Source organism: Abrus precatorius, unplaced genomic scaffold (genome assembly GCF_003935025.1).
Source record: "Abrus precatorius isolate BTA unplaced genomic scaffold, Abrus_2018 Scaffold10, whole genome shotgun sequence".
NCBI classification, from domain to species: Eukaryota; Viridiplantae; Streptophyta; class Magnoliopsida; order Fabales; family Fabaceae; genus Abrus; species Abrus precatorius.
The window spans coordinates 3188235-3213053 of NW_020874292.1; the positions used below are offsets into that span (position 1 = coordinate 3188235).

The 24819-nt window shown below is 32.6% G+C and overlaps 3 protein-coding genes across 3 annotated transcripts; all 3 read right to left on the bottom strand.

Moving 5' to 3' along the window:
- Positions 1 to 2825: 2825 nt before the first annotated feature.
- Positions 2826 to 7766, bottom strand: LOC113848356 (probable aspartyl aminopeptidase). Its single transcript, XM_027477832.1, has 11 exons — positions 7597 to 7766; positions 7366 to 7501; positions 7216 to 7294; positions 6249 to 6451; positions 6085 to 6157; positions 5510 to 5632; positions 5157 to 5312; positions 4386 to 4559; positions 3919 to 3993; positions 3697 to 3837; positions 2826 to 3460 (listed from the first exon to the last, which is right to left on the bottom strand). The coding sequence occupies exons 1-11, from the start codon at positions 7676 to 7678 to the stop codon at positions 3239 to 3241; spliced, it is 1464 nt and encodes a 487-aa protein (XP_027333633.1). The 5' UTR covers positions 7679 to 7766; the 3' UTR covers positions 2826 to 3238.
- A 6693-nt stretch (positions 7767 to 14459) lies between these two features.
- LOC113867920 (F-box protein At5g49610-like) lies at positions 14460 to 15659 on the bottom strand. The gene has a single exon (XM_027503434.1). It carries the CDS (start codon positions 15657 to 15659, stop codon positions 14460 to 14462), a length of 1200 nt encoding a protein of 399 aa, XP_027359235.1.
- A 4035-nt stretch (positions 15660 to 19694) lies between these two features.
- Positions 19695 to 24777, bottom strand: LOC113867369 (4-coumarate--CoA ligase-like 9). Its single transcript, XM_027502653.1, has 6 exons — positions 23477 to 24777; positions 21546 to 21735; positions 21156 to 21301; positions 20995 to 21062; positions 20370 to 20472; positions 19695 to 20028 (listed from the first exon to the last, which is right to left on the bottom strand). Exons 1-6 carry the CDS (start codon positions 24527 to 24529, stop codon positions 19903 to 19905), a joined length of 1686 nt encoding a protein of 561 aa, XP_027358454.1. The 5' UTR covers positions 24530 to 24777; the 3' UTR covers positions 19695 to 19902.
- Between the last annotated feature and the right edge of the window lie 42 nt (positions 24778 to 24819).

The window sequence follows — 24819 nt, forward strand, 5'->3', positions numbered from 1 at the left end:
GTTAATTGGTTGTTGAAATGATTATGTCTTCTGATATATCACAACTATGATTTCATGTATTATGGTTTGTAAAATGGTAGAATAGATATTTATCCTTACTAAAATTTTCAGGAAACCAGAATGATGGCACCCTAAGAAAGAATTAAAGTAATAGATAGTTCTATACATTATAAACTAAATTATGTATTTAATGAGTACCAGAAAACTTGTTAGACTAATAGAATCCACCACACCTTGTGTATATATATTTATAGAGGTACGGTTATGACTTTGGCAGATATGACTTACTTGTGCACTTACTATGACCATAATCATCTCTAAAGACTGACTCAAGTTACTTTCGAGCGAGTCTCGGGTGTTGAGGTCACTGCTGATTTTGGTGATCTCTATCTTGAAGATGATGAGGATCTAAATTTTGAGGATCTAGTGGAGATTGAGGGATGTCATGGTGATGATTAATACCTAGTCCTCAGTATTTTGGATATGGAATATGGCTGCTCTGGGAATTAGTATTTTTTATTACGTAATTATTGTTTTAAGTCCTATATTTTTTTATGAATGTTTTGTAAATTATTGTATTTATTACATATAAGTAAAATTTTATCATCTATAATTCCCTCATTACTTTGGAAGATATTACTTTGGAAGATTTTACATTACAGTTCACTTTGAAATCGATATATATTTATTTCGATTATATATAAATAATTGTTCTAATTTGAGAAATAAAAATTGAGGATGTTACAAAAATTCACTTTGTCTCTAATAAAAAAAAATTCACAAGATTAGCCATGACCAAACACCACACTCACCACCTTCTATTACCCCGATCATATTTTACCTACCCTCGCTCCTATGGATTTGGATCTAGTCTAGTTAATACGGGAACTGAACGTCCATTTTTGTTTTTGTTTAAACGAAAATAGACTCGCTTAAGCGAAAATACAGAAAACGATAATTTTTTTTAATGAAAATTTAGGTTAAGCAAATTTTTTTTAGTTTGAGTAAATTTTGCAAATTTGCTTAACCAAATTATTTTGCCTTAAGCGAATTTTGGGCATTTGAGGAAATGGAAGCTAAGTGTGAGGGGAAGAGAGGATTGAGGATAGATAGAGATAAGGAGAGTGGTGGTATAGGGGTGGTGGTGGAGGGAGAGAAGGATGGAGAGTTGGGTATGGAGCAAAGAGGGATAGGTATGAGGTGGGGTAAGAGTGGGAAGAAGAAGAGAAAAGTTGGACATAAGGTGGAGGAAAGAGGGAGTTGGGAGAGGATTAGAGGAGTTAGGTATGAGAGAAGGAAGAAGGTTGAATATGGAAGTTAAAGATAGTTGAATACAATGGTTGAGGAGAGAGTGTTAAGCATGAGGAGAAGGAGAAGAGAAGATTAAGAGAAAAGATACAAAATTCGCTTAAGTCAAAATAATTAGCTTAAACGAATCTGCAAAATTTGCTTAAGTTAAAAAAATTCGCTTAAGCTAATTTTGCATAAAAATTCGCTTAAGAAAAAATAAAACTAGACATTTAATTCTCGTGTTAACTGGATTGAATCCGAATCCTGCCCCTATGTCTTGCTTCCAAACTGTTCTATTAACTCTCACAAGATTATTCCATCATTACTAACTTTTTGTGACAATGTAATATTTGACCACCCACTGCTAGAGTTTGACAAAGTGGTGATCATTGGACTCATCAACGTAGACTTAACTCTAGTGGTGTCATGGACATTTTATTAACATGACAACATGCTTGAATGCCATCAACTAGATCTTAAAAGTATGCGGTGAGGAATGTTAACATAAGAATGCGTTAGTTGCATGAGTCAATAATAACGTTTTATTGTATGCTTGAGGGGCAATAAAAGTTCACACATTTTGTAAGTTTAGTCCAACAACGATGTTTCTCTCTATCAACTATTTGGATTATTTCTTGTTTTACTCTTATCTTTCAATAAACTTGATTCCTCTCCAATGGTGATAGTGACCGAGTGGGTGGCCATTTCAATTGTGATTAGTTTGTCTCTAGCAATGAAAATGGAGGAGCCTAATGTGTTGCTCTTGCTGGACCTGCAATTGTTTGAGCCTAGGTTTGTGTTTAAGCTGAAAAATGTTTAGAGAGTGAAGCTTTGGGTTGTGGCCAATCTCAAATGGAGACTTCACTCTATTATACCCTAAGGCCTTCGTTATTTTACTGTCACACTTCCTTCTTTTTTCTTATCTTTTGAATCTCTAAACCTTAAAACAAATTCTTTTTACAAGGACTAAAAGTAAACTTCCATAATTTTATAGAAACTAAAGATATATTTAACTTTCTAAAACACTATAATAACGTGGAGCTTCATTAACCACACCAGCAATTAAAAAGGACTAAATAACAATAGAAACGAATTTTGAACATTTTATATTAACTATGACTAAAATAAGGTTTTATTTTTATTTTTTATTTTTTAAGAGTACAAGTGAATTTTGATAATTTTACAGGGACTAAAAGCATATTTAGCCCTATATTTTATAAAAAATATTCTTTTATACTGTATTACAATAATTATTTAATAACTTTAACTAATTTATAAATTAATTAGTATTTAATATTAAATTTAAATAGTTTCTATCTAACTTCAATGTTATTAATCACAATTTGTTCATATTTTTATAATTAATTATTTAATATCAAAATTAAATATTTTAATTTTATTTTAATATTATACTGCGTAATATTTTACTCTAACTATTATACTACAATAACATTTAACTTCAATTAAACCACTAATATTTATTTACTTTCGTTAGAAATTGAATTATAAGTTTGATCCAAAAGGTGAAGTATGAGGAGGAAACAGAGGTAAGCTATTAATATAATAGCATAACGTACAAGAAAATGAAAAGGAAAAAATACAGGTAATAGGGTATGCAAACTTAAGCTTCACTAAAAATATTGTTCACTCGATGAATTCTCGTTTGTAAGCAGGTAGGCACTGATGTACAGGAGTAGCTTCAAATAACAGTCGTGTCCTACATTTCCTGAATTGAATATTGCTCGACAATAGTATATTTATTTGAACTTCTACTCTAGTAGCAGATTGGTTTCTATCAGATGTGAACTACTTAGATAAAAAAAACGTGCTAATATTGCATTAAGAGTCTAATTTTATTAAGACTTCATCATTATAATAATGTTACAACATTGTAATCACGACCATTTCAGCAACAACATCAAGAGCAAAGGATCAATGAGCATTTCCTCTACATGTCAACGGCAATCTTAGCATCGAGGTGAGAGAATTCAAGGTAAAAGGCCTTGAAATGCTCGTATGAATACTTCACATCATCAATAGCACACATTTCTCGTATGCTATGCATTGACAATTGCGGTGCACCGACGTCAACAGTTCGAACACCTACGCCACTGGCAAGAATAGGACCAATGGTTGTGCCACAAGACATGTCATTGCGCACCACAAAGTCCTACATCAACATACGTCGTTATAATCCGTTATCTCATACTAGTGCTCACACAATTTCAAGCTTTTAGTGTTATTTCTGATGATTTAAAATAGGTGAAAATTTTCTCCTTGCAATACTACAGAATATAGATACTAAATAGAGAAGGCTTTTCACCATGATTGTATCTTGCTGTGCAGGTACAATCTGTTCCAATCACAGATGAAGAAAAGAGAGATAAAACTGTTCACCGAACTGACCTGAACGGGAAGGTTATGCTTTGATGCTATCTCCCTGAATATAAAGGAAGTGACAGCATTGGTTGCGTAGCGTTGACCTGCATTGTTTTTAATGACAAGTCCTCCATGTAGTTTAGGCTGATGATTTTCTTCATGCTTCTCCTGTAAAAAATTAGGTTTCCATGAGGAACAACAATTTGAATTATTGGCAAATATAAAAATCAAGGCAATAAAACGACGTACCATGTAATTGGGGTGAAGTGCATGTGCCATATCGGCAGATACAAGGAAGCTTCTTTGTACCGCTTTCTCCAGCAGCTAACACAAGTCATCAGAAGGAAAACTCATTAAATACTGAAAGCATAATCAGTGTGGTTTTCCACTTTCCACCATTCAAATATCCAAAATGCTAGCTTGTGAAGGGGTGGTGTATTGAATTATGAGGGCTGACATAATCAAATCCCCGTCAGCCCATACCTAGATTTAACTCACGAAATAAGTTGCAAGTATCATCCATATAGTCCTTGTTGGGAGCAAATAAAAGGAAAACACACGTTGTATGTACCATCTATGGCTACACTACAAGGTATTACTGATAAAGTAACAATAAGACAAAGGTCGCTTAAAGCAACGTGAGACTTAATCAGATTACATAATCCATATAGTCCTTAGGTTCAAAAAATGGGTAAAATAAAGTTGAAGAACTATACGTTGGAATTTGAGCTGAAGGAATATGTAACCCTGGACAAAGCAGTTAGCATAACAGGAGAGCCAGCTCCTTGTGCAGAATCAGATCCAACTTCCTCATGGTCAAACAAAGCCACCATTCTAATGCCAGTCTCTTCCTCAAGACTTCTGTCAGAGGATGTTGCATCTATTAATGCCTGGAATAGAAATCAAAATGTCGGCATAGGATATTTAAAAACTACTACGCTACTTCATTTTAAAATTTTACACATCATCCAAACACAATTTATAATTTCCAGGTAGACAGTCACTGAGTCACAGAACTTAAATCTTAGTTTAAGTCCCAAAATGCTAAAGTCTGATGACAAAACCCCAGCGAATAGACACATATGCCTAGAGATTTTTTGTATCTGTGATGTCATCCAACCATCTGTGATGTCATCCAACCACACCTTTCCCTACATGTTGGGTGAGTTGGTTTATATTAAAATTCAACCTTATAGGCTCAAGTAATCAAGACCTTAGACAGAAGATTTAAGGAGAAGCTTAACCCTACATTTTATGGAAAATTTGAAGTCCTAGAGAAATTGGACAGGTGCTTACAAACAGAGTTTAACTCCAGTTTCTTTTAGTTCTTGCATTATAGCATAACTCAAGTCCAAAATGCCCCACTTTAAAAGCAATATCTAGAGTGGCACACTTTAAAATCAGCATTATGTTTGAAAGTTCATATATATACTATAAACATCCATTTAAAACATGACTTGAAAAAGTAATCTCTATAATATTTGAACCTTCAGTGAGCAAAATGACATGCAGAGGTTATCAAGCCGTCCTGAAAAAATGAATTCCTTAGCAGCTCCAGCAACAACACTTGGTTGAGTATCGCAAGCTTGCAATTCAAAATCACAAATGTCATTTGGTTCACACCCGAGTTTATTTGCAAGCAACTGGTGAAAAGAGGAAAGAAGACAATCACCAACAGTTGGACTCATAATCATCATAATACAAGCCAATACCCAAATTAAGAAAGTTACAAACTACAACTACTTGTGACAACTGTTGATAACACATATCATCCCAAAAAAGAAAAGCAACTGAAATAGTAGTATCAAAAATGCATTCTGAGTTTCAAAGTGTTGTTAACCTGTAGAAGAAGAAGGTGGTGCTTTGTATTGCTGGTGTCTGATTTATCATTTGATTTCTTTCCATCAGTTTGATTTCCACTTTCAACTGGACCATTTTCAGAGGACACTTTATTGACCTCTCCCTGCAAGACAAATCTCAATGAATGTGTAAAAGATCAATCCCAACAATAACACTGAATCTGAATAAGCATTGTTCGTAGAGGCTTTCCTTTTGTCCTTCAATTAGCTACATATGAATTTCAATGTATACCTGTCCAAAACTATTGCATCGAAGATTTAAAAAACAACCACAATATTAACCAACTTTTAACATTGCATGCTATAAAGATTCAAAACTCCTTTGCAATGAAGAGTTGTTCTTATGCAATCAAATGCAACATTGAGGCAAAAAGAGAACTTTCTAGCCACATCCAATCACTCACATAGTAACTTGGAGAACCTAACTTCAAAACAAAAATAAATAATTTCATGCAGGACTTGACAGATTAAACCCAGACATCACAATAACAATAATTTCCATAGAATAATCAGTTACCCGCCAAAAACATTAAAGCAACAAGAATTGCACGATCACCTTTAGTGCTGTTGCCAATACGGGAAGAAGATGAGTCTGTGTGTTAAATTTGAATCCATCATCATTAACAGTCCTGTACACCACAAACCAACAGAAGAAAATGATAAATAGATAATGACAATCAAGCAAACAAAACAGGCAATGCATCTCAAAAGCAACAAAACCTGTCCAAGTGAATAGCCAATGTCGGGATCCGTATTATAGGCTCCTCAATTCTAACAAGGCGATGTGAGTATGATTCAGAACCTGCATTCTCTTCTCGCACAAGGACCCTCCCAGCCACAGTCAGGTCACGATCGAACCACGTATGCCACAAACCACCCCCATATAATTGGACACCAACCTCCAAAATTCCACCCTTAACAACCTGCCAAAACATCTTCCTAATTAAAGATCTCTCACATCATATACAAGAAATGACACATTCATTTCTTGAATTAGTAGTTGTTATTACTTTTGTTAAGATATAAAGTCTCACGTTGGTAGGTTAGCAACAAGTAAATGTAAGAAGGTCTCAAGTCTATATTGCCTATGACATTTTAGACAAGTATGTCATTCAAAGCTTAAAATCAAACACTCTCCCTCGCTATTGAATGGGGTCCACATTCCAAAATCTTATTATGGTATCAGAATTCAGATTAAAAAAAATGAAGGCAAAAAATAAAATCAAAAAATCAAGAAAAAAAATTAAACCAGTGACATAAATTTTTTTTAAAAAAGGAGCACAGATCCAGTTGATAAAAGGAAAAAAATAAAAAAGACCTGAGGTAGGCACAAAACTTGAAGTTACAACTTACAAGATCAGACTGAAAAAATAACAAAGATTAAAAATGCAAGTCCCAACTAGTGGGGGTGGGTTAGCAAGTAAAGGGTATATAGGGAAGAGAGTCCCAAGTCTAAATTAGTTAGGACATGTTAAATAAGTGGGTTACTCACGCTTAAGCTCAAATACTCTCCCTCAAAGTTGGATGAGGGTGGTTAGCAAGTAAAAGGTATATAAGGAAGAGGATCCCAGTCTAAATTAGCTAGGACATGTTAGATAAGTGGGCCATTAATGCTTAAGCACGAACACTCTCCCTCATTGTTGTATCGGACCCACATACTAAAATTTTAATAACTAATAATAGTTACCTTGGTGACGGGCTTCAGCTTCAAAGAAGGACTATCCGTGTGAGCCCCAATTATGTGGAATCCATTTCCAGCAACGTACCTGGGAAGTTGAACAAATGAGACAATGTTAATTTCGTGTTCATATGTTAAAAAGATGGGAATAGAGTGAACCTTTTGCCGATAGCGAAGGCGACAATGGTGGAGTAGTTTCTGGTGAAGAAGTACTTGTTGCCGGGTTGCAGTTCCCACACTTCCCTCTCCGAGAGTTGTTCGAACCCCGCGCTTCGCAAACGCTTCTTCGCCTCGTCTGAAACGTGAAAAATGAATCAACGGTGAGTGAGTGAGTGAGTTGGGATTCGCGATTCTACTGAGCGAAAAGGGGTGAGTTGGGTTAGATATTACCGACAGCGTGGAAAGCAGTGGGAGAAGCGTTGAGGAAGTTGATGAAATCGGAAACTATGTCGGGGCTCTCTTGCTTCGCCATTGCTTCTTCAGATTCTAGTTCTACGTTGACTCTCGTCTCTCTATAACACCCTACACTGTTCTATCTGTGTGTGACGTTCGTCAAGCAACAAAAGATAAATCACATGCTCGTACAAAGTATAATAAATAAATATCTTCTCTTTGAATCCTCGTCGTTATTTATTAATTTGAAAAGGATGACCTGGAAACATATTCAGCACGTTTCTCACATTTCCGATCTGGACATTTCTGTGATTACCTACTATACTTCTTTAGAGACTTTTCATATCCATTTTATTTTTATATTTCATTAAAATTTTCCATTTAACCCAATTCAAATTTAGTCTGTAATTTGATTGAGACAAGTTATCACATTGGACTCAACAAAGTGTTAAGCTTAATCTAAACTAAAAGCAGATTAATTTTATTTACTAGCATGGACAGAGTTCAAGCGTCTTAGCAAGAACAATAAAAGAAATAAAGGAACTATAAATATTCTAACTTGCTAGTAGTTTTAAAAGATATTTACAGAGGTAGCGAGTTTCGTTGAGATCAACTGCTTCAAAATCTTATCTCCCATTCTTTATCATTTGTTTTGCCATGAAACTTACACTTATGCTACTGATAGCTCAAAAGCAAAATCCAAAAGAAATTGGATAATCTTACTATCATTCAATTTGTTACAAGAAGTAAGATAAAAATATCTTTTTGAAAACCTTCTAAATATTGTGAATCATTGATTAAGATTGGATGATTAAAAATAAAAAATAAAAAATTAATTATTCAAGTTAAATTTATAAAAAAATATATTGATAATTTCATATATATGTTAATGTTTTTCTTCCTTATTCATCTTCCTCGTTCTCTTTTTTTTTCTCTTTTGTCTTCATCCTTTTTTTCCTCTTTCATTCTGATTTTATCATTAAGCTACCATAGGAAGATAAAAGTAAAGAGAAGCACGCAGAGAGGTGAATCCACTTTTAAAAATCAATTGCACTTCGCAGGTGTTACAAACCCCTCCTTATCAAGAATATTATTCCGAAACAACTAATTAAGTTAGAAACTTTCTATGCTTTTTGAAATGTTCCACAATTTCTTCTAAATAATTACTCTACTGCTTTATATTATTATCAAAAGCACTAACCTTCAACCATTGCAAATTAGTTCATGGTTTTAGTTTTCTAAACCTTTACTCGTTCAAAGCACAATGATATATTGTTTTCTAAATAAAGGAGTATATTTAGTGACTCAAAATAAATGAGAATATGAAATATTTAATAGGGTTCTACCCATCGTAGAGAAAAAAACATGGAGCCGCTAATAACATTCCAAAAAATCAATAAAACAAAACATTTGCGTGCAAAATAGAATGTGGATAATGAAGATAGATGGATCACATTATGTTCATAAACAGGCCATGAGTTCTAAGAATTGAATTTATAGTAAATGTCATGAAAGATGAGATGGATTTTATGGACCATAACAAAGTCTAGAATCTCATTGAGTTGCCTAATGGTATAAAAGCCATTGGATGTAGATGGATCTTTAAAATAAAAAATGACGTACAAGACAATATTGAGAGACATAAGGCAAAACTTGTCACTAAAGAGTTTACTGAAAGAAAAGGAATCAATTATAAGAAAACTTTTTCTCCTGTGTCTAAGAAAGATTCTCTTCGAGTAATTATAAAATTGGTAGCTCATTTTGACCTTGAGTTACATCAAATGGATGTAAAGATGACGTTCCTCAATGGTGATTTAAAAGAAAAGGTTTACATGAAACAACCTAAAAGATTCTTTTCTAGTAACGGTGAGCATTTATTTTGCAAGCTTAATAATTCATATATGGATTAAAACAAACTTCCCGCTAATGATATTTAAAATTTAATAAAGTTATATCTTCATTCAGTTTTGAAAAAAACATCATGAATTAATGTATATATCTGAAGGTTAGTGGGAGTAAATTTTTTTTTCTTGTTTTATACGTGGATGATATTTTACTTGCGACTAATGATAAGTGCATGCTATATGAAGTAAAATAATTTTTCTTAAAGAACTTTAATATGAAAGATATGGGTGAGACATCTTATGTCATAAGCATTAAGATCTAGAGAAAAAGATCTCGAGACATTATGAGTTTGTCTCAAAAGACCTATATCAACAAGGTTTCAGAGAGGTTTAACATGAAATATTGTTTCACCAAATATAGCTCCTATTGTGAAGGATGATAGGCTTAAATTGAGTCAGTGCCCAAAAAATGACCTTGAGGGAGAACACATGACAAATATTTCATATGCTTTAGTAGTTGGAAGTATTATGTATACCTATGTTTGCACTAGACCTGACATTGTATTTGCAGTTGGAGTTTTGGAAAGATATCAGAGTAGTTCAGGTATTAACCATTGGAAAGCTACAAAGAATGTAATGAGATATCTTCAAGGAACAAAGGATTAGATGCTTATGTACAAAAGAACTAATAATTTGGAGGTGATAAGCTACTCTGATACAAATTTCGTTGGTTGCATTGATAATAGGAAATTTACATCTGGTTACATTTTTATACTAGCTTGTAAAGTTGTATCTTGGAGTAGTGCGACACAAACCTTGACTACTACTTCTACTATGGAGACTAAGTTCGTTTCTTGTTTTGAGACTACCTTACATGATGTATGGTTGACAAGTTTTATATTTGGGCTAAAAGTTGTGAACTTTATTTCTAGGCCATGAAGTTGTACTTTGACAACTTTGCTGCAGTATTTATGGCTAATAATAACAATAGTGAAAGTTGAAGTAGACACATCGACATTAAATATTTATCTATAAGAGAACGTGTTAAGAGAAAATAAGTAGTAATTGAGCACATTAGCACTGAGTTGATAATTCTTGATCATTTAACTAAAGACATGCCACCAAAGAATTTTAAAGATTATGTGGCACGAAATGGACTTGGTTCCATGATATGACAATTATTATAGATACTTTTATTATTTTGATAAGATTCTTATTTAGTTTTGATGTTTTCTCATTTGTTTTGTGCATATATTTGTTTATTTATTTGAAAATGTCATTTAATTTTGACCTTAAATGAATATGTGATTTATTCATTAAGTTGAGAGTTAGTATTGAGAGACTTGATATATTGTAATACATGAGAGATAATATTCACCATTAGATGAACTATCACATCACTATGATTCATATATTTATTTTCTTATTATGGTTGATAATGAGATAAATGGATCAAAGGGAAGAGTGTTAGCATTCTTTGTCAATTTGAGTTCCTATTTTTTAGGAACACAATGTGATTCATCTATCTTCATTATCCACATTCTATTTTGCATGTAGATGTTTCATTTTGCTGATTTTTTGAAATGTTGTTAGTAGCTCTAAGTTTTGGACTTTGATGGATAGAACTTTATAAATATTTCATATTACTCCATCTGTCTCTCAATAAGTGACGTTTTGGAAGGAAAAAATGTCTCACAATATTTGACATTTCAGCATCTGAATGATGCATTAACTTATTTTTACCCAAAATACCCTTTAAGCAACTTTTCATATTTCATTTTGTTGTACAATAACAATTCTTAATAATAGCAGTTGAAAGTTTTCAATGTATAGTTCTAGCATGTGCTCGATTGATGCACATATAGAAATAGGACTGCACCTATTGTTAGGACAAAACTTGAATTATGGTATTAATTAACTACTTTAATTTTTTTTTGTTACTTAAATTATTTTTGCATTTAATATTTTTATACTAATAATTTTCTTTAACATGGAGTACATAATTGTAATTTATTTACTTTTGTAATTCATCATAGAGATCTGTATCTTCATAAATTTTATTATTATCATCATTATATTTTTCTTCAAAATTTAATTTATAAATGTATTCAAATTTTTTCTTATATGTTATTAGGAGAAAATGTTAACAATGACATAATAAGTTTGGATTTACCACAAATTCATAGAGGTCTTGCAAAGCAAAAACATTTGAACAATTCTAAGAGAAGAATCATATATGAGGCTTGATTAAATAAGAGTGTTGATGGAAAACTAAAAAAAAAAAATCACTAAAATGGTGGCGTCATAGTTTTTAGTTTCTACATGCACTGTTCAGCAATTTTAGAAACAAACTAAAAATAAGGGTGTGTATGCTAATTTGTCCCACAAAAGACAAGAAATTGTGGCCACAAGAAAGTTAAACTTGATTTAGCTCAAATTCGTGAGATCCTTTTGCACTAAAGGACAATTATTAAGTCTCTTGAGGATCTCACGAATTTGAGCTAAATTAAGTTCAACTTTCTTGCGGTCACAATTTCTTGTCATTTTGTGGGACATATTAGCATGCACACCCTTATTTTTAGCTTGTTTCTAAACTTGCTCAACAGTGCGTGTAGAAACTAAAAACCGTGACTCCACCATTTTAGTGATTCTTTTTTTTTTTTTAATTTTCCATCAACACTCTTCTCTAACAAAGCCTCATATATGATTCTTCTCTTAGAATTGCTCAAATGTTTTTGCTTTGCAAGACCTCTATGAATTTGTGATAAATCCAAACTTGTTATGTCATTGTTAATATTTTCTCCTAATAACATATAAGAAAAAAATTTGAATACATTTATAAATTAAATTTTGAAGAAAAATATAATGATAATAAAAAAATTCACAAATATATAGATCTCTATAATGAATTAGAAAAGTAAATAAATTACAATTATGTACTCCATGCTAAAGAAAATTATTAGTATAAAAATATTGAATGCAAAAATGATTTAAGTAACAAAAAAAAATTTAAAATAATTAATTAATACCATAATCCAAGTTCTGCCCTAACAATAAGTGCAGTCCTATTTCTGTATGTGCATCAATCTCAGCATCATTCTCCATAGATAGTTCTTTAGGTAAGTTCAATAATAGACAATTACTTGAAGAATCTTCAAACAAAGCATATGAAATTTCATACAGGTCACCATCTACATCGAGTTGATCTAAATCAAATGCCATTTCAGTTAGACATGATGATTCTATATCTTCTGGTTAATTCAAATTAAACATCATTTGAACTGGAGATGATGACAAGAGAGAACTTAGAATAATGTTAATGTTGATGTCAGGATTTGAATTTTCTGGTGTATCAATATTTTTTGGTAAATTAGTGCATCAATATTTAAACCTGAATGTGTAAATTCAACATTCAAATCTAAATTAAGTAATGGTAATTTATGCTTTGAACCTATGTTGAAAGGAACAATGACTCTTTTGATTTTGTGAAAGTGGATGAAGAACAATATATAGTGGAGTTACCTAGTGGTCACCTCTAAATTTTGGCGGAAGCACAAATCCTTAAACAAATTTCAGATTAAAAATTTTTTGTGGCAAATAAATTGTTTGATGAAGATACATAGGTATAATAGAAAGTTAGAAATAAAAATAAGGAAATTAATTACATTTCTTAATTTGTGTGAAAAAACCTTAAAACGGAGCAAGTATCATTTATTTTGAATCACTAAATCTGCTCCTTGATTCAGAAAATAACACACCATTTCCTTTATTGAGAAAACAACACACCATCTACTTTAAGCGAGTAAGGGTTTAGAAAATCAAAACCACATATTGATTTGCAATGGTTAATGATTTGTGTGTGTGCATTTCCTTCAATAATTCTGATTTCTTGGTTTAGTCTTTGTAGTCTGGATTAGGCTTCTTTAAGACAAAGGACATTTCAAATTCGTATGGCTATGGTCCCCATTATTACAGAAAAACAGCTGAGGCTGACATATTTCACCTTTCAGATTCTCCAACAGCCACAGAAGGCAGAACGAATAGTAATGTTCTCCTTGAATGCTATACGATTGGATACTCGTGCCTATAATCTTTTTTTCTTTACTCCCTACAACATTCTATTTTTCCCATCTTGTTATTCAAATCAATGCCCAAGTGCCCTGTGCACGAGTCTTCTACTTGTGGGGTCGAAAGAGGGCCATATGTAAAGCCTCGTGAACAGAGAGGGTGCTTTCATGATTGGATCACATTATGATTATAAGGGAGCAATAGTACTGTGATAGTCAATGCCCCTGAATAAACACGTTTTTGAAATACAGACTGTTGAAAGAATTATATTTCTATGGCTATATGTTTTGTAATTAGAGTGCGAGCCTTGACGGTAGGGTTAGATTGCTTTCTTATGACTTGGAGATCACAAGTTCAAATCTTAAAACAGCCTCTCTCCACTTGCAGGGGCAAGGTTGAATGCATTCAACCTTTCATAGAACGTGGAGCGAATGTAATTAATTATGTTCTATATCTGGTACTGTGGAGCGAATGGAATTCTTTGCAGCATCCCGTTGCTTCTGCATTATTAGCTGCACTTTAAAGTGACAATAGCAATGAAGAAATGAAAACTAAAATGCGAGTCAGATTCCTTTACCCATCAGATCTTCAGAACTTTTCCAGATCCTATGCATGAGTGTTCAAATTGAAAATAAAATGTAATATATTGGGCACAAATCCTATGCATGAGTTCTAACCACACTTTCAGCTGATCTTAACAATACCCTCCTTATCAAAGCAACAACGGACACACATTTAATTTGAGTGAAGCAAGGAAGTGAATATATATTCACTGGTATAAGTGCAGCGCTATTAAGCAATTCATGACAGTAGTCATATGATAATCCAAACGTCATATTTGCTAAAGCAAAAATATACAAAGTGGTTATGTATGGACTGAAATATTAAACTAGTCTTTCTATTACGACTATCTGATATTAAAAGCGGGGGAGGGGGAGAGGGCACCTTCTATGCACGACGTAATGGAATCAAGCTCAATGAATGAGCATGTACTGTAGGATTGAACATGCATTGTGAATTCAGATCCTGAAAGGAGCAGGCTTTAGCCATCTTGTTATTCTTAGTGTCATACAGGTAAAAATTTGGACCTATCTTCATTAGCATGATCCCATCTTTGAAGGCCATAGGATTCATCCATTGGCCAAAATCCATGCTCGCTTGCTCCAACACTCGGTTCTTCAAATTAAAAAAGAAGCGTGGACATTCTCTTTCAATTTCATCCAAAGATTTACAATGGCTAAGTGTCCACTTGAACTCATAGTAATCTTCAAGATACCACACATGAATACCCTCTTCTGATGCCTGCACATAATTCAGCCTCCCTTCAGATTCTCCAATGCATGCTTCAGGAACAATCCGAAACTCTGAGCCTGGGACTGGCACAGAAATCAACCAAGCTAGCTCCTTCTCTACATCGAAAGTCAGAACTTGATCACCATCCATGAGCCAATGCAAGACACCCCCAGTGTATATCCCTTTATTATTAACCAACCTGTTATCACATCTGCATATTTCCTCAGATTTCCACCATGCTCCTCCTTCACTTGAGTACAATTCAAATGTAAAGTACAAATCATCACTATTTTCAATCTGCTTAACTCTCACCAACTTGAATCTGTTGAGGCTGTCAATGGAATCTTTAGAAGGGTCAAAATCAAAAGCCAGTGCGATGCTTTCATTTCTGTCATACTCATAACCAGAAGGCGGCCAGTCCAACTTAATCCACTCCCTATTTGAAGGGTTGCAGACATATATAACTGGCTTTTTTTCAGAAGGGATAGTGCTTCGACAGCACACTAATCCTTTGCATGATGCCAACACGACAACATCTTCTGGGAGAAAATCGAAAACCATGTGGTGCACTTTGGAACACCCTCTTGTCCCAGCATCATCAACAGGGATGTAACTAACGGTTGCGATGTCTTCCTTGCACCACATGAACTTCTCTTGGTAAATGAACCCCGTTAAGAAAAGCTCTCTGTTCTTTCCTAGTTGTGCGATACTGAAGGAGCGGCTTGAAATGATGCCGTGCCACTCTTTGGAAACGCACTTCAAACCAAGCAAGTCCTTCACTGGAATACGTGAAAGAATATCGAAGAGAATGTCACTGTTTAGAAGCCAATGACTTTGAGCATGAACCTTCTTCATTTCTGGAAAAATAAAATGGCTATAAGACTGAATTAATTAAATAAATAACACACTGCACATAAATACTTCAATTTACGATGTAACAAAAGAATTGTTAATTATTATTCTTTGCTAAACTGACTTGAGACATGCTGATTATGGCGAGGAATAACACTATTAAAATGTAGAGGGAGAGGATAAGAAGAATTTGACATAAGAAAGAGACAAAAATTTCATATAGCACACACATGAAAAACAAAAGAAAAAGAAATGTGATTCCGTCACCAAGAACAGAGTATTATTACAGGGAGGCTTAAAAATAGTAACAAAATGAATGAACAAGAAACCAACGGAACAGTGTAATGGCAAAGTTCTAGATAAAAATATACCGAACTAGAAAACTGAGGTAAAACCTTACTTGAAGCAATAAGAATGTTGATAGAAAAGGAAAATGGAAGAGACGGTGCTTACGCGGAAAGCTTTTATTTAGAAGGAAAATATATGATATTGTTAGTTAGAGAAGGGAAACGAAGAGACACAGTTTTTTTGGCCCACTCCACGCCGTAACTAACTTTGCAGACAGAGTGCGGTAGTGTGTGCCTACGGAGAGTTGTGGTGAGGCTTGCAAAAAGTAAGAGAGAGAAAGGACATTACATGGTTTTTTGTGTAGTATGGTGAATGAGGTTTATATTACGATGTGTGTTATTTGCACCTTATTAACATATTTGGAAACTTCATTCATTCCGAATCCAACGGCTTGAGTTGCACGAATAGGAAGAGTCGCGTGTTTCTGCAAAATGACGATAGGCTCTGAAAGTGTATGTAGATAGCACCATCTTTTGTTCTATTCACGCGTCAAGGCTAAGAAGACTTTTCCGTTGGCTTGTGGGTGTCGACAGGAACGGCGACGAGACCAGAGTCCTATGTTTTCACGTTCATTATTTTTTATATTTTTCTTTTAATATTTCTGTTTTTTTCTTTTTTCCTTTTTCGTCTACTTATTCCACCTTCCACACACACGTATGTATTACTCTTCCAAAAACATTTAAAAATCGGAAGTGCAAAACTTGTTTTTTTCTAAGACGTGTCAGTTTTTAATTAGAGAGATAGATTAAGCAATTAAAAGCAGAGAAACGCATTTACAATATTAATTTTATGAATGTTATCATGCAAAAGAGTTCCCGAAAGAATTTTAGACACAGGGAAAATATAGAGAAAAGAGATATTGAATATAATGTGAAATATAATGTAATTAAATATTTTATATATTTTAACTAATTCATTCTTCGCTGGTAAAGATTATATACCTCAACAATGCTTAAAATAATGGAATTGAAAGCGATATCCCTATTTTAAACACATCTAAGATTTGGAAATGCACAAAATAAAGTAGAAGACTTTTCTTTTTATCTCTTCATTTAATATTTTTTAGACAACTAGTTAATTATACTTTTTTCATTTAAAAACTTGTAGTTTCAAGCAATATATCAATTTAAATTCTTTTAATTATATATATGTTGTATAAAAACAAAAAAAAAAAGCAGATCAAAATAGAACTCAAGAACTAATCAATGTTGACACAAGATTTTTTTTTTAGAAATTAAAAATAATCATTTATTTACACTAGTATATATATATGTGTGTGTGTGTGAAAAATGATTTTCTTACACCGGTATAAGTCTAAAAACTCGTATACTTAATTTAAACATTTCATTTAACTTACATCTAACAGTTAATAAAGTAATAAATTATAACCCGTTAAATATAGATTAAAGGAAAAGTTCAGATTTAGTGTAAGAGTTTTTAAATTTACATCAGTGTACGAAAATCCTATCCACATATATATATATATATATATATATGTATGTATATATACACTTTGGAGAAATGTTTTTGTGCACAAGACTACAAAGGTGTACAATTTATTTTGGTAGATTTAAGGGAAAAAAAATAAGGATGATTAAATTTCAGAGGTGTGTGGAGTAAAATATTGCCGATTTTTGGGTAATATATACAAATCAAACACATAACAAGCCTACAAACTACTGACATTCACAGTGGTAGAGTGGGGCGACTTAGTACACCAATCTCGTGCATATCTGAAAACGCACCTAATATTTAGGGATGGCAACAGGCTAGGCTCTTTGACAAGGGCCTATGGCTTGACCTGGTTTAGGCCTGACCTTTTTAATAAATAAATCAAACTTAGGCTTTTTTTAAGGCATGTTTAAGTAAATAAGTCAAGCCTGAGCTGTTTATAAAGCATGTTAAGCCTAACAGACCGGCCTGTATAAATATATATATATAAATATAAATATATATATATATATATATTATATAATTTAAAAATAGAGCTGTAAAAATATATTTAAATAATTAAGTTATTTAATAATATAGTTTTTATATTCTTAATTCTGTTATTATTAAATTAATATATTATGTTATACTTTTATTTATTTATAATTATAATAAACAAAAATTATATTCTATTAAAAATTAAAAATATTTATACATGATTACACTTTTTAAATAATAAATTTATTTAATAATAAATTATTACTTTTATTATATTTAAACAATTTAAAGAATAGTTAAGTCTTTGAACAAGAATAAGATGTAATCAAAATTAACGAAATAAAATTTAAAAATAAAATAATAAAATTATATTAACATATTTTTTATACTCTTAATTTTATTATTATTAATTTAATTATTTAATTATTATATTAATATATTATATTATAATTCTTTTTATTTATAATAAATAGAAATTATTTAAATCTAAATTATATTTTATTTGAAAGTAAAAATTTATTAAAAAAATAATAACAAAATAAAATAAAAACATATTATAATATATATTAATATATATATAATCATACCATATAACAAATAATATAAATAATATAATTATAAATAAATTATATAATAATATTTATTTTTGTAACTTGCACGTATTTTAATTAAATTATTAGTTAATTTATCAATTTATATGTAATATATAAGTATATGATTTAATTTATTATATTAATAATATTTTTTATATTACATTAATGTTATAATGTAGTTAATTTTATGTTTATTTGTTAATTTAAAATAACAAATTAATGATTTTTTTTATATCAATTTTATGTTTTTTTTTTATCAATTTTATGTGTTTACTATAACTTTATTTGTTGAGTATAAAATGTCTTTAAACAAACAAATATGTTTCTACAATAAAACTAAAATATTTACTATTTATATAATTTTTAAAAGATAAATCAAGAAAAATATAAATATAAAATACAATATTTATAATTAATACTTAAATAATATTTTAAAAATTATTTATAAAATTATATAAATATTATTATAATTATTTAATAATTATTAATAACATAGATAAAAATTAGAAAGATATATAAACTAATTTGATAATAAAATATTTATATTTTTATTATTAAATTTTTTGGTAATATGCTTTGTTAACAGGCTTCAGGGCAGGTTAAGCCACTTAAACAGGTCAGGACATAAAATAAAGTCTTTAACAGATAACATATCAGGTTCAGACCTAATAATTATGTTACAGGCTATGCCTGTTTAGAGTAAAGTCTGACCATCCCTACCAATAGTTTTGAGCAAGATAGATTAGACAATTTAGAGGACTACAAATTATATCAGCTAAAAATCCATCAATCAACCTTGTATTATAAATAAAAATTAAGAAATTATTATTTTTTCATGATTCACGACATATATATTTTAAAATAGTAATAATTTTATTTTTATTTTTTATTCATATATCAATTTCATTTTTTAATTTTAAAGATTAAAATATTATTTAACTTTTTATACTACCTTATATAAATTTTTATTTTTTATAAATATCTGTTTTTATATTTAACAAAATTATCTTTATTTTGTTATTTTTTTCAAATTTAAAATGTACTTTTAAGAGTAAAAATAATTTTTTCAACAATACACAATAAAAATATTATTTTAAACTAAATTATATTTAAAAATATTTAATTTGATTAAATCTTTATTACTTTGATACATATTATTTATATTTATAGAATTAAATATAAAACTTTATTCTTTAATTATTAAATTATATGTTTATTTATTCTAAAGAAAATGTCGGGACATTGTACGGCTACTTAAACTAGTTCCCTTGATATTCCAATCGTGAGATATAACATCAATACCTTCTAAAATAAACGTCTCCTAAATAAAAGAAAATGTTGAACGCGTTAAGTGCCGCTCTCCATGCTTTTCTTGATCACAATTTGGATGAACCACTAGATAGAGCATAATCAACTAATTCTCTTCTCAAAATTTTGCCAGCAGCAGATTTTGGGATAGAGTTAATAAAAGAGACTCGTCGTATCTTTTTGTATGGCGAAACCTGCAAAAATATGCACGCTTCAGCAACATGGCAAGAGGAAAAGAGAAATGTTCGCAACATATTCTTCAATAACTGATCTATTTTTTAAAAAGCTAATATATTGGTCCAGTAAATTAATCACTTTTTTTAAAAATAATGATCAATTACAAGAATTGTGTAAAAAAATATATCTAAAAGAGAGTGTTTTTAGTGTTTCTCTAAGAGAAAAAACTCAATGTTAATAGGAATATCTATTAAAGTCAATTGTAGTAGTAGGTTTTATAAGCGTTTGTTACTGAATAGATAATTCATTCACCACATATATCCACATTTTAGAACAAAAGGGTTCTTCAGAAGTATACCTGCTTTGCTACAAATTCCATGACCTGATCTGCAGTGATGTTGCTTCCAGGTTTTCTTACTACAAAGGCCATTGGAATCTGTCCTGCATCTTGGTCAGGATACCTGTCCCCAAAAGATTAGCAAACTTAGTGAACCAAACATCTTACATGACAAAATGATATCTATTAAAGCAAACAAATCATAGGAACACCTTTATCTTTATGGCCAAAGATACAATAATTTACAGTTCAAAGTAAATGTCAGTTTTTTATAAACCATCAACAAGCATTTATAGAAGAAAAAAAATAAAATGAATCAAGAAAGTAAAATGAATCAAACTTCACACATCATAAATTGAAATAAACTTATGCATTTTAACTTTTTCAGAAGCTTCCTCCTCTAACTTCTTCATAAATACCTATAAACTAAAAGGTTTTTTATTCTTCTTTTGTATCTTAGGAATTAAATACTTATCTCAACAGAAAATCACCCATAAAACTAATCCCAAGTGGGCCTAAGAAAACTTAAAATTGTCCCCATAGGAACTAGAATTGGGTAAAAGCTAGCAAACGTAAATCACTGTCATTGAAAACAAGTGATCTGCTTCTGAACATACACAGAAAGATTAAAGAACTAGATACATACGGAATTACTGCAGCATCAGCAATTTCAGGATTGGAGTGAAGTATATGTTCCAATTCAGCAGGGGGAACCTGGAATTTTGTTTGAACCAAATAAGAACAATGCAAAAGTAAAAGTAGTAAAATGATATCCACAAGAACCTGTAGGTGGAAATAACATCTCACCTGATAAGCTTTGTATTTTATCAATTCCTTCAATCTATCTACTATGTAAAGAAAACCATCAGAGTCAAAATAACAAAGATCCCCAGTCTTCAGCCATCCCTCTGAATCCACTGTTTCAGCAGTCGCTTTGTCATCTCCTACATAACCTGCACTGGCACCATAACAGCATAACCATCATACCATTCATGAAGCATATTACACTAGGCTATAATTATCATTTATTATTGTTTTGTTACTGTTAGGAATCATGATGATAAAAGACCTAAGGTTTCTATGCACATTTTCATTGCCTAATATTATGCAATAAAGCCCATAAAAGGACAAGCCTGCCTTCAAGCTAAGCTGGAAACACATTATCAAAAAATCAAAAGGAAATAACTAATTGCCAACCTTTCATGATTGTTGGACCTCGCAACCACAGCTCCCCTTTCTGGCCAGGAGGTAATGCCTCTCCAGTTACAGGGTCCACTATCTTGGCCTCCATATTTTCTGCAAGTCGACCCACAGAACCATGGCGCTTAGCCTCATCAAGACCCAACGTTCTTGATGCCCCTCCTCCACTTTCAGTCAGACCATAGCCCTAGGGAATAATAAAAATCATAATAGATAAAAAATCAAAATCCAAATTAAAAAAAAAAAAGGGAAAAGGAAAAGGCAAGTAGTTAAATGATGAGTATATAGATGAAAAAGTAAATATGATATCCAAACACACACAATTATGTGAACATATTCACATTATACTGGAGCTCGCTCTCTCAACCGGAGTGTTTTTTTTTTTTCATACACAAGACTGAAACTTCAGACCTTGCTTAAAGAGAATCAATCATGTACCATTTAAATTAACTAGTCGTCAGTGTATTGATTGATACTTTTGGAATAATACTCTGATTCTTTGAAAGGACAAAAATTACATGAGGCTCTATCTTTTCCTCCATATTCTTAAGATTATTTATAGTAAAAAGTAGACAATTATAGAGTTAGGACTTTCTTTGAACAGGACTAATTATGCTTTTTATGACATTTGAACGTGAGTAGCTGGTAAAAATGTGTAATTCTTGTGACATTCAGGGGAGAATATATTTTGTTAGAACAGGGAAAAGATATATAACATAATTTTTTTTTGCCATAATCACAAGTGTTTTTTTGTGTGAGTAAATTGTGAATGTCATCGACTAATATAGTCACATTAATAAGAAACGATTAATATCTCATTATAAATACAGTCCATTTATATATAATTTTTATTTTAAATTCAGGTTAACATATTTGAACCAAATCATATCCGGAATTTTAAATTTTTTTTTTATCCCTGTTTTCCTATGTGTGTGCTATTAAGTATTATAGCCTCCTAGAAAACTGCAAGTTCAGCATCATGCATTATAAAGATATAAAACGGGCACTGAGAAATGCATTTAGAGCTGGCAATACTGATTACACAGTCGATTCGAACCAGATTACACAGTTGATTCGAGCCAGCCCATTATGGGTGACAGACCTCAGTGAACAGGACAAAAAACTTGGAATTCAATTTGCGGTGGTTAAATAATTCCCAATGTATGATAAAAGATCAATTTTTTTAGGCTTATGGGGGACTAAGCTCACGTTAAGCTTAATTGGATGAGGTTAAACAATTCATATTTAAATTTTGCTCAAAATTTAAAATTTAAAATTTAAATCCTATATTTTATTGGAGAAATTCATACTGAGCGAGTTGGATGACTGATTTTGTAGACTAACATTATCTAACACACTATATTATTTATTAAAATTTATTGAAAACTAAAGAAATAAAAAAAAATATTAATTTCAAAGTAAAAAAGTTAAAGTCACGTAATTTTTATAAATTTTAATAAATTAAGTTAAAAAGTGTGTTAACGTAGCATTACTAATGCATTATACCCAAGTTAATGTAAAGCAAATCATTAAGAAGAAAAGAAAGAAAAGGTAATGTAAAGCAAATCATTAAAAAGTAGAAAAAGTTAATGTAAAGCAGAGTTCCCTTTCGGTGGTCATCAAACGGTACATCACGCTGAAGTCTCCGTTCTGAGTAGGACCTAAAAGGAAACCCCTTTTGAGTCCTACTGTCCTGGGATGGAAACAGCGCGATTAGATCGGTGAAAAAAATGGGATATTTGGAATCTGGATCTATTCTAATACGAATCGAGCAAATACTAGAATTTATAACATGAATTAAGGTGGGCCAATTAGCATTTAGATAACTTAGAAACAAATATTACCGGTTATATCCCAAACAACATGGTAATAATCCTAAGTAAAAACATAAAGAAGGTAACAGGAAAAATGTAACTTATTTTCTTCACCTGCACAATTTCGACGTTGGGGAATCTGGCGTTGAATTTCTCGGCCACCTCCTTCCCAAGCGGCGCGCCACCGCTACCCAGCAACCGGAGCGAGCTAAGATCGTACTTCTTCACCAATTCAGACTTCGCCAGCGCCACCACCAGCGGCGGCGACACCGGCATGTATGTGATCCGGTACCTCTCCACGGCCTTCAGCATCGCTTCAAAATCAAACCTAGGCATCACCACCAGAGTCTCCCCTATGGCTATGGCCCTAACCAGCATGAAAAACCCGAACACGTGGAACAGGGGCAGCGTGAACAACGACACCGGATGGGGATTCTCGTCAACCCCATCATCAACCATGTGCTTCAGGTGATAAAACCCTCCAATCAACGCGATGAAGTTCTGGTGAGTGAGTAGTACGCCCTTGACTCGCCCGGTGGTGCCGGAAGAGAAGAGAATGGCTGCTGAGTCGGATTGACTCAGTTCGACTCGGGGAGGGGGAGGGTGGTTGTTGTTTGCGTCGAGCATGGAGAGGAAGACGGGAGAGTCGAGGAGGATGGTGCCGAATCGGAGGGTAGGAATGTTGGGTGCCGTAGCAGAGGTGGCGAAGGCGATGGCGGGTTTGGCGAGTCGAACCAGGTGAGTCAACTCGGAGGGGGAACTGAGTGGGTTTGCGGGCGCGATGGTGACGCCGAGAGAGAGGAGGGAAAAGTAGAGTACGGGGACATGCAGGGAAGCAGGGGTGAGGATTAATGCCACGTGGCCTTTCGAGAGAGGGGTGAGGGATTGGATGGAGGAAGCGAGGGAATTGACTTGGCGGAGAAAGAGGGAGTAAGAGAGGTGGCGGTTGGTGGCGGAGTCGATGATGGCGGGGTTGTCGGCGGCTGCCGCTGCGGCTGCGTCGGGGAGGAGAGAGAGCACATAGTCGGTGAGGGAGAGAGGCTGAGACGGCGGAGGGAGAGGGACTTTTGGACGGAGGCTGTGGAAGGTTCTAGATTGAGAGCAGAAACCGTTGTTTGGGTCGATGGTGGTGTTTGGATGAGAGTGTGTTTGGTTTTGCGTGGCCATTATCAGTGGACGGTAATTTTGGATGATTGCATAAGAGAGATATGCTGGTATCAGATGTTGATGTTGGATACTAAGCTAATGCCCGCATAATTGCAGAATAATAGTTCATCTGCTTTATTAATTGGGGCTTGCATACGAATTGGAGAAGATTAAGCGTCCACGTTTTTAACATTCCTTAAAAACGTAAATGACGAGACAGGAATCTTTCAACGTGTTTTGTAAGTTCTCAGACAGTTTTTCGTTGGCCCAACATGTCTGTGACTTACATTATTATTAAAAAAGTGTATTTG